The following is a 17822-nucleotide window of genomic DNA, read 5'->3' on the forward strand; positions in this document are numbered from 1 at the left end:
GGTTTGGTGGGGCTGCTGAAGTTAGGGGTTGAAAGAAAAGAAATTTATAGTACATTTCCTTTGAATAAACTAATGTTTACTAACTCAGTGCCCACATGTTCTTCTTTTTGTGATGTTCATGTGTTTAGTCGTGTTAAACAGTGGTTATTTTCAAAAGAAAAATCAAAAGAAGAGAAATAATCTCCTTTATGTTATTTTGAAGAATCACAACCAGCTTTAAAAATTTTTTACACAATTATATTCACATTATAATATTAAGGCAAAACACATTTATATCACTGTTCTTTAGGGAGCAGTATTTCTTAAAGTGGGATCAGGACCAGTGCATCGGAATCACTTGGGTTGTTCATCAGTATTCAAATTCCTTGGCCCCATCATTGTGGAAGGTGGTATGGGGTGAAAGAATCTGCATTTTAACACACTTGCCAGATAATTCTACACATTGAAGCTTGAGAACCACTACTTTAGGGAAACATTGTCTCAAGTCTCTTCACAGCAGTGCTGCAGTAACATGCATTAAGACTTGGTAGATATTATTGTTGGACATTGGTTTAGACCATTCTCACACTGCTATAAAGAAATACCTGAGACTGGGTAATTTATAAAGAAAAGAGGTTTAATAGCTCATGGTTCTGCAGGCTGTACAGGAAGCATGGCTGGGGAGGCCTCAGGAAATTTACAATCATGGTGGAAAGCAAAGGGGAAGCAGGCACATGTTATATGGCTGGAGCAGGAGGAAGAGAGAGTGGGGAGGTCTACACACTTTTGAACAACCAGATTTCATGAGATCTCACTCATTATCATAAGCAAGGGGAAAGTCTGCCTCCATGATTTAATCACCTCCCACCAAGCCTCTCCTCCAACATTGGGAATTACAATTCAACTTGAGATTTGGGCAGGGACACAAATCTAAACCATATCAGATATTTTGCCTCGATCGATGTGTCATTGGACCTGTTTTGTTCTTAAGAAATTACAAAATAATCTGGGCTTTTTTTCTTAATAAAATTTACTTTAAAGTTATGTAGCTTCCTTAAAGAAACCAGAGATTCTTTGTCAAGATTTTTTTTTAAAGTTGGCATTATTGACTTCATATTAGACAGTAACCTATTATATGTTTATTAATTTATGTGCCCCTTTTACTCAGATGAATTGCTTACAGACTTCCACTTATGAAAGGTTAATATTTATTAGGTTTTAGAAAGTTAAAAAGTGATGGCTAGAAATGGTAAATTTTGCCCCCTCCCATTGTTGTTAAGCATGGTATAACATGACACACAACTTAAGCCATTTGTTTTTATTTACTGCCTATTTTTACAATTTGGTGACATATTGCAAGTAATTCTTGTGGCTTTTGTGGGGAAATCATGACTCTCTAGCCTCTTGCTCTCTGCTCCTTGGTAGTGTTGAGCCACTTTGCACAGATTATGGGGCTAAGAACAGTGTGGGTCATCACTGCAGTAAGGAACCCATGGTTATTGTCTGTGGTGCAGGATGGCAGTGACCACATTCCCATGAGTAAAGAACAAGGAACATAGTCCAACAAGTACATAACAATGCATAAATAAGACTGTTTGGCATTAGTCCTGATAGGAAAAAATGGTACTCTTTGGAGCCTAAATGCTCTCAGGACAATCTAAAGTTGTTACTAGGCTGGAGAGCCTCTCTTAGCATCTTTCAATTTCAGTTTGGCAGTGGTGGGAAAATCTCTTTATTATAGTCAATTGTGAGTCATTTGTAGGTAACCACTTCCACATATTACTGTTTTGACTTGTTCTTTAATCCCTTAGGTTGAGTCAGGGTTTTTTTTTTGTTTTGTTTTTTTTTTTTTTTTGGCCATAATGTGACAATAATTGGCATCTGAAATGAAAGCAACTGAAGTATGATTGATCAAATGGTGATTATTAATTCATAAAAGCCTTGGTCAGATGTCTAATGTGGACTTTATTAAGAGGTTTAAATGGCTTTGACAAATATATCTCTGCATTTTCATTCACACAAGTAGAGAATGAACTGGCCATTCCAAGGAGCCACATACTAGCCATGACTGGCATCTAAAAGAAGGGGTTCCTCTGCATCACTTCACAGAATTCTTGTAAACATTGAGATAAAACGTCTTTCCTGGAGGAAGGAAGGGATCTAGAAGAAAGGCAAAGAGAAGCTCTCTTTCCTGCCCTGCCCCATTTATTTTATCATTTTCCATTTATTTCAGCATAAATATGTTGAGCTGCTCTATTCTGGGCATTGTACTAACAATGGGTATGCACAAAAAATTAAGATTTATCTCTTAATAAAAAGATTCAGCTTAATTGAGATATAATAAATATACCATATAATTTACCCACTTAATGTATACAATTCAATGGTTTTTAATATATTCCCAGGTTTCATAAGATTTATCTTAGTTCGAGACTCATGAACATTTTTTACTTCATAATTCCTCGGGTCCAGAAGGAAAAAAAATCTCTTTAGTCTCATTCCTAAATCTGTTCCTTCCTTCAGGAAATAGTATCTACCAGTTATTAAACACCACCTCAGTATTGTGAGCCCAGCACTATGCCATGGTGCCTTACAAATATTATCTCATTATGTGCTTTCAATAACCCTGAAAATACATTGTATCCCACCTTATATACAATGACAATAATCTGAAATACCTAGCATTTGTTGAGTATAATTATTATGTCATTTAATATATGTAGAAATTTACTGCTCTAGATATCATTTTCCTTTTCTCCCCTTTTCCCATTAGTTATTAACTATGTAACTTTTGCCCCATGCTTGTCCTCAAGTTCTTGACTCTTACTGGGCTTCCTTGTGAAGGAAAGAGATAGAGGAGCAATTAGGATTTTCAGGAGTCTGATCACAAAGACTGGCTGATTTACTTTACACACTTTTTAAATATAAATATAGGGAGAGAGAATACCCTTGTGCAAACAGATAAAAGATGAATGCAAGGCTGCTGAAGGGCTATGGCAAAATAATAGCTGTTTCCAACCCTCAGTTCCAGTTTAAAGAAATATAAAAACATTTTATTTCTATGAACTTTTAGGTGTTTGTTTTCCACCTATGATTTGCTTTTTCCTTTTCAGCTGATCCATCTAACCCTCTTCACAGTTAGCTAATTTCTCTATACTATGAATTAATTCCTGAACAAATATTTCTATAATAAGCCTGTCCTATTTTTTTTAAATACTTCTCACCTGAGGATAAACTTGTCCTTTTGTAAAATAAAAAAATGATGTTTATAAATCATGCTGCTATAAAGACACATACACACGCATGTTTATTGCAGCACTATTCACAATAGCAAAGACTTGGAACCAACCCAAATGTCCATCAATGATAGACTGGATTAAGAAAATGTGGCACATATACACCATGGAATACTATGCAGCCATAAAAAAGGATGAGTTCATGTCTTTTGTAGGGACATGGATGAAGCTGGAAACCATCGTTCTCAGGAAACTATTGCAAGGACAAAAAACCAAACACCGCATGTTCTCACTCATAGGGGGGAACACTTGGACACAGGAAGGGAAACATCACACACCAGGAGGGAGATATACCTAATGTAAATGAAGAGTTAATGGGTGCATCACACCAACATGCTACATGTATACATATGTGAAAAACCTGCATGTTGTGCACATGTACCCTAGAACTTAAAGTATAATAATAATAATTTTAAAAAGACGTTTTTAAATGCCACATGAAAAATGTGCTGAAGAATCAGTGGTAAGTGTAAGGAATAGAAAGAGACTTCTATAACTTTGGACAGCTGTGTAGCTAGAAAAACCAAAACAAAACAGTTTTCTCCAAACCCCAGCACACAAAAATATTCATGTTGGCTAACTTTCTGGCACTGATTTAGATAATTTCTATATTTTCTGGTGAACAATGAACATTGGCTACTGAAGCTAACTTTTCTACTTGTTCTAAACTAAAGGACAGTGTTTTTTATGATGTACTCCTTTTTATGCTATGGGAAGAGTGTTGCTAATAAAAGTGTCCAATTAAAAGAAAAACTTTACCAAGCCTAATAATTAGTCATTGGATGTGAACTAATTTAAATGAAAGGTGTAAATGAGTAAGAGGTTGAAATGTTTGTTTTTGAAGCACTTATACTGCTTTATATCTGAAAAGCTAAACAGTTTTAATCTGCAACTTCACATTAGTTCTTTGACAATTGCTTCTTTAATGTTTTGTTTAATCGGTATTGTTTAATCAGAATTGTATTTTTTATTTGTCCTACTAAGTTACTTGTATTTTATTTTAATTAATCTATTTTATTTGTCCTACTAAGCATCATATACTGTCCTGAGTTTGGGATTCTTTTCTCCAGTAGCATGCAAAGAAACGTATATTCTAATGGTTTTATTTTATTTTATTTTTCTAGGAATCAGAGAATAATAAGTTATGTTCCCTATATTCCTTCCGAAATACCTCTACCTCACCACATAAGCCTGACGAAGGGAGTCGGGACCGCGAGATAATGACCAGTGTTACTTTTGGAACCCCAGAACGCCGCAAAGGGAGTCTTGCCGATGTGGTGGACACACTGAAGCAGAAGAAGCTGGAGGAAATGACTCGGACTGAACAAGAGGGTATGTGTGGACTTCAGTGTTGGGCTTTATTTCTTTTTCTTCTAAAGATTCCAGGCCTTAAAAAAAAAAAGGTGGGATTTCAAGGGCCAGAGAAGTGCATAATTGGCACTAGCTAGGAAAAAGTTATTCAGAGGTTACTATGGTGATGGCAGATTGTGATCCATTAGGAGTGTTAAATAGATAGCTCCGTTTTTCTAAAACTTTGTGCATTTTATATGGTTCTTAAGATAACAAATTAAGATTTTAAACTGACCATAATCGTACTCTGGAAAAAGGTAACAAGGGATTTTTCCTAACTGCAACTTTATTTTTCATTTTTTCTCCCCTATTTCCTTTTGGAGGATAGTATTTCTTTATAAAAATGTCAACTGTTTAAAAAGCAAAATTAAAAAGATTTCTCTTCATTTTTATAAATATATTATTTTATCTCCTAACAGTGTAGAATGGAGAGTTAGAGGGCTTCAAACATTGTTAAAACTGAAAGTATATGAGTGACTTCTTTGATACATGACATCTCTTGTAACATCCCACATCTACCTTCTCTACTCTGTACAAGAGTTCACTCAGGTTCATGTGCATCCTAGAAAACAGAAATGAAAGAAGACTCTCCAATAATATTTTTAAACAAAGTAAATCAAGTCTAAGTGACGGTTATACTATGTTGCACTTTCAGTTTTTATGTACAGATTGTAGGCCTTAAAATGTAGAGTAATTAGTAGCTCTGGATTTATTACTAGCATTGCAAGTTAAATTGAGACTTTTGTGATACTATAGACAAATTGGGATTTGATATTAGGGAATTTTTCATGTAACTTAATTTTATTCCTTTGAGGGCTCAAAAACTTAAAAGATTCCAATTAATTTTTGTAGAAGTCTTTCTAAAATATATTGCATGCTTCCCTGTTTTACTAATCAGGTAATATGACACAAAATGTATATATTTTTTGATGACCTAGGGTCATAATACAGTAGACTAGGAACTTCAGTACCCTTCAAACAATTATGTGACCCTGGGTAAATTCTTCAATCTACTTGAGCCACAAAATTTAAAATTTGGTTACTGACTTTGCAACTTAAACATTTTGAGGATTAATAATAATAGTGAATATGTCTTTAACTGTAAACTATATAAATATTAACTATAAACTTATAAATTCGACTTGTATTATATATAACATATATAACTGATATATTATAAATGTCAATTATTTTACTGTGCTATAATAATGCCCCTAGTGATCACTGAGATTATTAGCACTTTGATTTTATGGTTATTTTTAAGTTATGAAACTTAAGAGTTTTTGTGTCTGCTTGATATATATATCTTTTTGTATATATGTTTTTTTTTGGTGTTTGTGTTGGTGTCTCCTTCAATATCAGGTTGCAGGCTATTATTTCTTGCTTAGTTGTAAATAATTTCTAATTTTCTCCTATTTACCTATAGATTATAAACTTAGATAATCAGAACATTCTGGACTGTATTTGAAATATGAACAAGTATGTTCTGGAGGTGTTGCTGAGAGATTCTGGGAAATACATATGATCTTTAGTGCATGAACTACATGCTGACACTTTTGGCTTCTGAGACTTCGTTGTCTGCATTCTTGGCTATGTTCTGAATAATGGGGATTGGCAGATAATTATCTACTGAATAAGTAAGATCGCTAGATTACTTTTAATTGTGATCCACCAAAAGATGGCTTCAGTTCTATAAGTAAGTGGTTTTCAAAATACTTTGGAGGAGTCTTTAATGTAAAAATAAAGACATTGATTGGTGATGATTTTTTTCCTGAACTACTAGGGAATTTTAAATCATTTTTTCCTTGCAAGTAATGGTTAATTTTCTCTTCATCCTCTTTGTTACCATGTGTTACAGTTGATTTTGTGTAAGAGAGACACTTACAGAATGAGACAGTAGTCTTTTAAGAGTCATTTATTACTGTACTTCTACTAGTAATGAATGTTTTCATACTCTACAGATTTTTTTTTGCAATATGTATGTTTTAGACATCAGAAATTCAGGCATCTTTAGTATATATTAATGTATGTAATATAAATATATTAAATGCAGATATGAAATGACCAAAAACATGCTCATCAAATTTACCATCTCTTGAGTTCAGAATTACCACACTTTAAGAGGAGCTCAAAGGCATTGGGATATTCTCAGAGAACAACTGGTATAATCACAGAGATGAAATTATGTAAGAAGAAGAATGGTTGAAGGAATTAGTAATACTAACCCCAGAGAAAAGAAAATCAAGGAAGACATGATGGTGTCTTTAAAGATTAAAGTCACATGGAGGAGGGATTGGGTTTATACTGTCTAGCTTCCTGGGGATAGAATACAGATCAGTGACAAGAAGTTATGAGGAACCTGATTACGGTTGATAAGACCAACTAGCTAACAGTTGTAGCTGTCTATATGGAATATTCTCCCTTGGATGATAGTAACTTATCTATCCTTAGAGATATGCAGCCATCTCTGTTGTCATTTTAATAGAGGTGTTGTAGAGGACAGAAGTTTGATCTTTTTTCCAATGCCAAGACTATGAATTTTTATGAACTGTTATAAAATATTCCACAGTTTATGGTATATCTTTTTTTTTACAGCACTTTTCAAGGACTACATAGTATTGTGATTATTTTTCTACATATTCTTCTGTGAAATGCATTTTATTAAAACTCAAGGATTCTTAATTTTTCTTTCTGTGAATCCCTTTGATAGTCTAGTGAAGCCTACAAATCTTTTTTTAAAAATTATTTTAAATACATAAGGTAAAATACACAGATTACAGAGAAAATGAATCATATTAAAACAGTAAATAGGCCAGGCACGGTGGCTCACTTTGGGAGGCTGAGGCGGGCAGATCACGAGGTCAGGAGATCAAGACCATCCTGGCCAACATGGTGAAACCTCATCTCTACTAAAAATACAAAAATTAGCCAGGCATGGTGGCACGTACCTGTAGTCCCAGCTACTCGGGAGGCTGAGGCAGAAGAATTGCTTGAACCTGGGAGGCGGAGGCTGCAGTGAGCTGAGATCATGCCACTGCACTCCAGCCTGGGTGACAGAGCGAGACTCTGTCTCAAAACAAACAAACAAACAAGAAACCAGTAAATAATTTAAAACATTTGTGATATGGTAGAATATGCTATTCCACTAATGCATTAAGAAAACAAGATCTTATAGAGGGCCTAACAGTATAATAATTTTGAAGTAGTGATAAGCGTAAAAGATATTTGAGATATCTCCAAGTATAATGTAATATAAAATATCAATTGTGATACTATTGGTGACAATGTCATAGGAACCACAAATACTGTATGGTTTGTTACTTGCATCCATAATTTAAGGAAATGTAAATTTTCAATACAGGCTAGTGAAAAATAATTTTTCCACAAAAGTTTAGAGACCCCTTGAATTCTATCTATGTCTACTGGAGTCTGTGGACCACCAGTTAAGAATCCCTATGCTAGATGATATGGTACGCCCATAATGAATAAAACTATGGTCTCTAACTTTTAATAATTCATATTCTAGTAAGAGATATAAGGCATATAAAAATGAACTCTAATTCAGTATCTAGGATATAATAAATTCCATAGAGCTATATAGATAAAATATTATGGGAATTTACTAGATAGAAAAATTACTTCTGCCTTGGAAGCCATTGGAAGGTTCTATAGGGAAATGGGTCTTAGTTGGTCTTGGAGAATGAAAGGATTTATATAGACAGAAATTGAGAGGAGAAACATTTCAGGCAGAAAGAATAGGCAGAGGACTTTAAAACGGCCAACAGTTCAGGTTCTAAGTAAAAAAAAAAAAAGAAGATGCATATGGGATATAAGACTGAAAAAGTAGGTTGTGTTCAGATCATGGAGGCCCTTTGACTCTTGCCTAAGGAGTTTGAACTTTATGTTGAAGACAATGGAGGAACCACTGTTTTTTAGCACAATAAGTTGATGGATTAGAGCTCTCTTTCAGGAAAGTTAATCTGGCTGCACTGTTTAGGATGAATGGGAGCAGGGAGAGACATTAAGGAAATTGTTTCAAGCTAGAGATAATGAGGGTCTGCTGAACGAAGGCAGCAGAAATGAGGAAGGAAGGGGGATGCATATGGAAAAGATATTAGGAGATAGAACTGTTAAGAGTTAATGTTTAAGTGTAGAGACCAAGACAGAAGAATGGTTCAGAGTGCTCAGAATTTTTAAACTCTGGGCAAATAGGAACGTGGTAATACAATTAAAAAAAAAAAAGCGGAGGAACATGTTTTGGACATGGGAGCAATGAGAATTTTTTTTATTCTGAGTTTGGTGTCTTGAGTTTGAATCCTAATTTTGATTATCTACGTGGAGCATAGTATAGAATAGCATAATGGGAGGACAGAAATAATTATAGAAAGGGTCATTAAAAAGTTTAGGATAGATTTCTGCTTCTTAAATAATTATATTCTAGGTCTAAGGAGGTATAACAGCTCCACCAATATTTGCCTGACATTGATCCTTTAAAGTTCCAGGTCCATCTCCTCATTTGGGACATATTATCTCATTGGACACCTAAAAGTCTACAAATACATTACCCACCTCTCCCTCACATCTACTTCATGGTTTGAGGGCCATATTTCATGATTAACTGAGAGACAAGCCTGTGTGATTGACATAATAAATGATTACCTTTCTTGCATTATTCTTGTTCTGGAGAATATTTTTACTCTTTATCGGACTAAATACCTCTCTCTCATTTGCCCTCATCTACAAGAACTGATCTGTAAAAAGTTCATGATGGTCCTTTTAAAAACTATATTTGCATGATGAAACAAAAACTCTCCAGGCAGATGCTTTGATCAACCAAATTGTTGTCCAGTGTTTAATCTGCTATTCTTTCAAGAAATGCCCTCTCCTGAGCAGTGATTTGACTAGATTGTAAAACATTGTTGAACAAAGGTGCTACATCTGAAGTGCCCCCTCTGAAACTGAGACTTATGGGAAGATAAGCAAAGTTTCTGTCTTTTGTAAATTTAACTTTGATTTAGTATTATAGATAGGTAAATTGGAATGTAGGTAGGTAGACAGATCCATAGATGGATTGAATGATGAATGTCAGAAACCACCTTTTAAAACATTGGTAGATAGAGTGTACAGGAAGGCTTTGATTAATAGATTCAGGTTAAGATTCTTCCAAGGCTAAAATTCTTCAGCTATAATAAAATGATGAATTTTAGTTATCCTTGTATCACCCGTCTTGTTGCCAATATAGCTGGGCTCTAACATAAGCGACAGAAAATGAATAGTTTAAAAAGGACTTCTATATCTAAATACATATATTTAATCAGAGAGTCCTTTGGCTTCTGAAAATAAGTTGTCTAATGAGAATTTCATTTGTGCAGCTGTGACTGAGGAGGTCAACAGGCACTGCCTAGGAGAATATGGCCCAGCTGGTTAAATCTGGTTTTTGTCGTGATTTAAATGGTCAAGTGCTGCTTGTAATCCAGGACCGTCTGTTTGTAAAGGGAAGAGTGAGTGCTTCAGCATAATGTACAGCTGTTTTAATCTCTCTTTAATAATAGTGCTTCAGCCACTATCATGTCTTGTGTATCATACTACTAAGTATATGATCCTAGGCCGAGGGCACTGGTTTGAGTCAGGTTCTGGAGTCATGAGAGATCGCAGGAAAAGGGATACAATGATAAAACTCTCAACTGTCTGACAAAATAGAACTAAATTCCTGACTCTATGGCTCTTTTTAAAAACTTATTCTTTAGGTAATAATTATTGTGATTAGGAGAGAGTGACAAAGCTTGTAGTTAGGTAGAAATATTAGAATAAATGAACTCTCTTTGTTAGAGCCATAAAAGTAATGGAAAGTATGCAGGCTTTAAATACAATTCCATAGGATGTACATTGGTCAGAAATTAGAGTATTTGCCCAGTGGAATTGTGTGCTTTCTGCTATCATGGTAATAAAAGTATGCGGATTCATTTACTGTGCGTGTAAGAAGGGACAGCAGCATTTGAGCTTTGAATTCCTGGTGGGACAGGCTTTCCAATGGATTATGCAGCTGTTTCCCAGCACAAGAATGAGCATGTGTTTATGTGTATATCTGATGGATTATTATCATTGTTCACATCTCTAAACAATCATTTGTATTTCTACATATATTTCCACTGAAATATATTTACTTTGCTTATAAGTTGTGTTTTGCTCCTCTGATAGCCTTTGCTGTACTAAGAGAGATATATGGTTTAGTTTAAACAATGAGGAAATTCATTTTTAAAAGTCATGTCTTTGAGCTAGATCTGAGTTTGAATCTAAGTTTTAATATTTAGAGAGACAGTATAGCCTACTGAGTGTAGACTCTGGAGCTAGGTTACCTGTGTTTGAATTTCAGTTCAGCATTTCCTAGATGGATGACATAGAGCATGTTACTTGATCTCTCTCTTCAGTTTCTCAACCAAAAAATGGGTATCTTTATAGTGTTATCATAGGGATCAAGGTTTTCATGAAGATGAATAATTAGTTAAGGCAACTAAAGCATTTAGAACATTGCCAGCTCAAAGTAGGTGCTCAATAAATGTAGCCAGCATTATTTCCTGGTTGTGTGACTTTGGACAAATTAATCTTTTTGTGCTTCAGTTCCCTCATCTGTAAATCTGTATGAATGTTACCTGCCTTGCAGGGTTATTGTGAGGATTTGACATATTAATATATAAAATATTTAGCTTCTGTAATTATAACTATTACTAGTATTGCTATTATAACTACTATTGCTGTTATTATTTGAAGAAACTTTTAAAAAAGAAAAATATTCTAGGAATCTCATTCTGTACCACAGACAGAATCATAGGAAATGTCCCATGGTGTTCAGGGATTTAGCATTTGGCAGCAATGATGTTCTTGTGTTCTGGAAGAGCAATTCAGTTTAACTCTCTTTTCAGGCTATTTGGAAAAGCTGATACTAAAGTTTCCCCACTGAAAGCCAATCATCCCTTCTGAAAAATATGTGGAATGTGATGGTGTCAGTGAGAGAGGTTAGTAAAGCCTTGGATGAGGTTTTTAGATAGTAGCCAGTTAAGAGCAATGTGTTTCTGTTAAAGCAAAAAATCTATTAAAAGCCCATGTTTTTTTTTTTTTTTTTAATTAACATTCACACCCAGTGAGAGCATCACAATAATTTTTAAGGCAAAATTTGTGGATATTAGATTTTTTACCACTATTCTGATTGAAAGTTATATTGATGAAGCACTTATAATAACCCAGATTTAAGCCTTGTTTTATGTTTCTCATTAAAAGGAAAATTTGGAAAGGTTTTGGATTTTTGCATAAGAAACACTTTATTTGTTAAAACACCCAAAATTGTTATTTCAAATAAATTGGAAATTTCAAGTCATTTAAATGCTGAAGTTTCCCAAGACCACTCATACTTTTGGTGAAGAAGCAATTGGACATTCAGAGCAATGTTGATACAACTTCATTTAAATTCATTTTTTCTTCTCTTTAAAATCTTTCCTCCCAATGATATTTGCGTCCTTGCTCCTGTTTTAAAAACTTTGTATCATATTCATAGTAAATACTTACCTAGTACCAGATAGTTTAAATAAACAAGTATTTCCTGAAAGTTTTGTACAATGATATTTAGGGATTATATTGAGGAGCTAGAACTATTGGTTTTTGAATTATGAAAAGAATTATGTATAGTATATTTTTGTGTTAAGTATATTTGCATTCTAATTTTTTTGGAAACTGGTCTTCCTCTCATATTACCTTAAAAAACTTAAAGTGAGCCAGAATTCTGTGAACTCCAGACCTTCTGGGCAACTCTTCATTATTTCTATTTGCTATATGTTTTGTAACCTCCATTTACAGTTTGGGTAATATATTATTTGGTTGAATCTTTTTATTAACTTCAATTTGTGTGTCTCTGCCTTGAAAATATGCCTCAGATATCTTGCTCATTTCTATCTCCTCAGATTTAAAAATTCATTTTGAAGGTTCTTTCTCTAAGAATCTAGGGAACAGATGCAGGCAATTGTTTCTGATTTTTCCTGTTATTGAACTGTGAAGCTAGAAGGTGCTCTCCTGGCATTTTGTTGTTTAGAAAGAGGATGCAGCTTTCTGATGGTTTTATGAAATAAGTTATAGTCTCATATGATTTTGAGCTTGTGGAGTTTGAGTAGATCACTAGCATTTTGCATTTTGCTATTGAAAATTCATTAGACTGACTTCTCCGGAATTTATTCTGGGAGTCTCAGGAAATAATAGGGGACAGTTTTGGGATCTGTATTCTTTCTCCTTATACAATATATATGCAATATCAAAAGAAAAGATGAACAGAAAAGGAAGTGGTAAATATAAATATTTATTTATTATGTAATATTTGATATGTATATTATAAACCATAAAAGTAAAACAAACACTTGTGAACTCAGCATCCAACTTAATAAAAATTACTAATACTATTGAATCTACTTATGTTTTCTTCACCTGTCCAATCTTTGTTTTTTATCTACATTTTTGCCAGAACTTTGTTAATCATTATCTGCCTTTTTTGTTTTAAAATAGTTTTGAATAGGTCGCTAAATAATTATTGTTTAGCCTTGTTTTCAAACTTCATAAAAATGATGTCATACTGTAATCTCTTGTGACTTGCTTTTTATTCTTATATTCTAACATCAATTTTGCTGTGTGAACTTTCATTCATTTTCTCTTTTGTGTAATCTTCCATATACTATTCCATGCTATGCTATATAGCAGTATATTCTCCTGTTTATTGTTTCTGGACACTTGGACTTTTTCCAGTTTTCTGCTGGTGCAAACGATAACGTATGAAAATTCTTGCACCTGTCTTCTGATGCACATGTGAACAAGTTTCTTCTCTAGGGCATTTCCCCAGGAGTGGAATTGATGTTGACACATTTTTGTGTTCTTTTTCCACTCTCTTGAAAAACATTACACAAAGAAATTGCTGCTGCAATATGTGTGTGTGTGTGTGTGTGTGTGTGTGTGTGCACGCACGTGCGTGCATGCGCCTGTGTTAGAATTCCTGAAAGCTTTAACTGTCTATACCTTTTGGTTCCACCTTCCTCAAAATGTCTAGTATAGGCTTTTCTTCATCACTGAGCTTTTCAGAATCTCAACAAGAGCCTTTGATGGACCCTTCACTGCAATTTTCCTTTTTCCTTTTGTTGTATCTGAATACAACAGGCTGAATGTCTTTAGCCCTCCTTTCAACTAGGAGCACAAGAATATTGTCGTTCTTCTACTGGACTGTGATTACTAGGTTTGTTAGGAAACACACCTTTTTCCCTTTTGATCCTCTTTATTGATGTTTCCAGCACAGGGTGTGGTTTTAGAATTAGAGTAGTTCCTCATCTCCAATTGCATCAGGTTTACAATAATTTTTACTTAAATACTTATTTCAAATGCAAAATTACAAAACTATTAATTATTGCCACTGTTCTAGCCAACCATTTATATTGAAATAGACATTTTTCTGGCCAGTCGACAGTAGCTGGAAACCTTCACCTCTCTCTCAGAATGTTTAACTTAAGAATCCTTACAGATATTGGCTTGGGATTGATGTGCATTCTTATCCTCTTTTTAACTTACTAGGTTGTTTCTAATAATTAATTAATTGATCTAAGCACTAGTTTCTTAATTTATAAAATGAGGATGTTGGTCTAGATAAGCATTAAAGGACAATCTGTAAAATTCTATGCCATTTTGATTTTCTTTTACACTTTGTATCCAAATTTTAGAGTTTACTATCATTACTTTTCTCTTTTAAACTATTTTCAGTTCAAACTGAATAAATCTCATGATTCATTTTCTTTCGTTATGCTTGAAACTGTCCTTTTCTATTTCCAATTTCTTCTTTCTGATGTTAGAATTTTTATAAAGATAGCAATAAAAGCTTCTATCCAATTTTGGTATCTGAAACAGTCATTGTCCAGTGAAGCACTTACAGACAAAGCCATGGCTTCAAGGCTGTGGCTTAATGCTAAATATGTGTGGTGCTCAGACCTATTGTAGCTTTCTTAGTTGATGTCTTGAGTTTAAGTATAACTGAGTAGCTGTACCTAGAACTGAGAGGACAGACAAGTACTCTCACAATGAAGTAATAGAACATAGGCCATCCACTAGCATTGGGAGTGCAGAAATTAGAGGACTGTGGATTCCCCTAATTGCTCTCACATAATGAATTGAAAATGAGTAAATACAAATAGGAGGCTAGAAAAAAATTGATGAAGGTATAATGAAGAACAACTGTGAAAACATGACAAAATATTGAATTATTTGCAACAGCACCATTACAGCGGCAACAACAGCAGCAGAATTATTATGCTAATATGTATACTTTTTGAATGACAGTAACCTATAGTCAAAGGGCAGTTTTTAAAGAATGGCTAACAAACTGTGTGCACTGGGATTCCATTTCACTCCAGAATGCCCTTACTGGCTTAACTGGAGCTTTCTAGCTGATCCCCCAGAAATATCTCTTATCTTGTACATTTTGCTTATATTATGGACAGGGAAGAGATGGAAAATTTAAGAATTAAAGCATAAGCCACATGTTTTGGAATAATTTTTCTTTGATTTCAGGTAGAAGAGGTAGACAGGAAACTGTCTTATGTGCCCAATGTACAAAGTCCTAAAAATTATTCCTTGGTTTTAATTTAACTCTTAAGCCTGACCCTGATTAATAGCAGAAAGTCTGGTCTCACTTCTAGGTAAATCAGGAACTTCAGTATTTAACTTTAGTCGTTTAGAATTATGCCCCTTTTGCTTCTTCTTGGTGTTATCTAATATCCAGAGAGTTTAGGCATTTTATTGGCATTGGAGCATTGGTATCTGGCTAATGATTCTATTATGCCTAGAATAAAATTCATTGCTTAAAATTCTAACATATTACTCTGGCTTTCAAGCCCCATTTTATATTACTTTACTCTTCTCTGCCATGGACGACTCCCCTCCTCCTTAAACATGTCTTAGGACCCTTGCACTTGCACAAACATATAACTTGGACATTCCTTAGTTATATTAGATGCACTGCACAGAATTAGAATTTGGTTCCTGGAGTTCTGTTGTAATCTTTCTCTAGTGAGCATTGTGATTAAGAAATTCGAGGAGGTAGGCTGAGCATGGTGGCTCATGCCTGTAATCCCAGCACCTTGGGAGGCTGAGACGGGTGGATCACGAGATCAGGAGATCGAGACCATCCTGGCCAACATGGTGAAACCCCGTCTCTACTAAATATACAAAAATTAGCCGGGCATGGTAGCATGTACCTGTAGTCCCAGCTACTCAGGAGGCTGAGGCAGGAGAATTGCTTGAACCTGGGAGGTGGAGGCTGCAGTGAGCCAAGATCGTGCCATTGCACTCTAGCCTGGCTGACAGAGCGAGACTCTGTCTTAGGAAAAAAAAAAAAGGAAATTTGAGGATGTAGCAATCTCAGGACAAGCTTTTTATCTATTGAGTCAGCACAGTGCTGAAGTTGATTAGTTATTTAGTCCAACTTACTTCGAGCTTAGCCGTTATTCCTCCTATCCAGAATAACTTTGTCTTCTCTCTGTTTATTGAAATTTTCCATTTATCCATTTTCCACTATACAGAATTCCAGATCATATCTAATCTTCTGCTGACTAGCGCTTGTGAATTTCTCATCCTCTAAAATTATTAATACTCAAACCTGTAAACCACTGCATTTATCAATAAATTATAACCCTAATTATGCTGTTTGCTCTTTTTTTAAATTGAAATTTTTGTTGAGACAATTGTAGATTTACATGAAGCTATAGGAAATAATACAGAGAGATTCTATGTACATTTTGCCCAGTTTCCCCCAGCGGTAATATTTTAGAAAACTGTTGTATAATAGCACAACCAGGTTATTGACATTGAAACAATCCACTGATGTTCCTCTTGTCTGTCCATTTGTACTATATTATTGTACTCAGTTGTGTGTGGGGGTGTGTATTAAGTTCTATATATTTTTGTCACCTATTTAGGTTCATGTATCCACTACAACAGTCAAATACTGAACAGTTTTGATATCATAAGAATCCCTTGTGTTGCTCTTTTGTAACCATGCGTACCTTGCTTCAATGCCAGCATCCCTCACCTTCTATACCAAATCCCTGGCAACTACTAATATGTTCTTCTAACATTTTGCCATCTTAAAGACGTTATATAAATGGAATTATATAGTATGCAGCTTTTTAGAATTTACTTAAAAAAAAAACTCAGCTTACTTCCCTGGAGATTCATCCAATCCAATTAATGGGAGTCAATAAAAACAAAATTTCAAGAAGTTCATACTTAAAAATTTGCTAAATGTATTCCATGGTATGCATCATATGTATAAATCACATATGTTTAACTATTTACTTGTTGAAAGGCATCTGTGCAGATTCCAGTTTTTGACTATTACAAATAAAGTTGCTATGAACATTTGTATACAGGGTTTTGTAACATAAGTTTTCATTTATTTGGAATTAGTACCCAAGAGTACAATTGCTGGCTATATTGTATGTTGGATTTTATAAGAAACTGCCACACTATATTTCAGAGTAGCTGTACAATTTTACATTCCCACCCACAATCTATGAGTGATCCAGCATCTCTGCATCTTGGTCAACATTTGGTTTTGTCACTTTTGTTTTAACTGTTCTTATAGGTGTGTACTGATATCTTATTGTAGGGTTAATTAGCATTTATCCTATGGCTAATGATGTTGAACATTATTTCACATGTTTGTTTGCCATATATGTGTCCTTGTAGGTAAAATGTCTTTTCATGTTTTCGGTCTATTTTCTAATTGGATTGTTTTATTTTTGCTGTTGTGAAAGTTTTTTATTATTCTAAATACTAGTCCTATGATAGATACATGGTTTGTAAATATTTTCTCCCAGTCTTTAGCTTGTTTGTTATCCTCTTTACATGGGCTTTCACAGATGAAAGTTTATAATTTTGATGAGGTCCAACTGAAGAATTTTTTACTGTATGGATCAAGTATGGGCATCAAGTCTAAGAATACTTTGCCTAACCCTAGTTTCTAAATATTTTCTCCTATTTTTTTTCTGAGAGATGTGTAGTTTTATACTTTGCATATATGTATATAATCCATTTTGAGTTAATTTTTGTATAAGGTGTGAAGTTTAAGTCAAGGCTCATTTCTTTTGGCCTATGCGTGTCTAATTTGCTGCAGCATCATCT

The 17822-nt window shown here is 34.3% G+C and overlaps 1 protein-coding gene across 1 annotated transcript in view; it reads left to right on the forward strand.

The window, feature by feature from the left end:
- LOC116477246 (transcription factor SOX-6-like) overlaps positions 1 to 17822 on the forward strand; it is a 538874-nt gene that overhangs the window by 388095 nt on the left and 132957 nt on the right. Inside the window, exon 4 of the mRNA XM_032167961.2 lies at positions 4400 to 4607. Within this exon, the coding sequence (XP_032023852.2) occupies positions 4400 to 4607 (208 nt within the window). The remainder of the gene's footprint in view (positions 1 to 4399; positions 4608 to 17822) is intronic.

Source organism: Hylobates moloch, unplaced genomic scaffold (assembly GCF_009828535.3).
Source record: "Hylobates moloch isolate HMO894 unplaced genomic scaffold, HMol_V3 SCAFFOLD_11, whole genome shotgun sequence".
NCBI lineage: Eukaryota > Metazoa > Chordata > Mammalia > Primates > Hylobatidae > Hylobates > Hylobates moloch.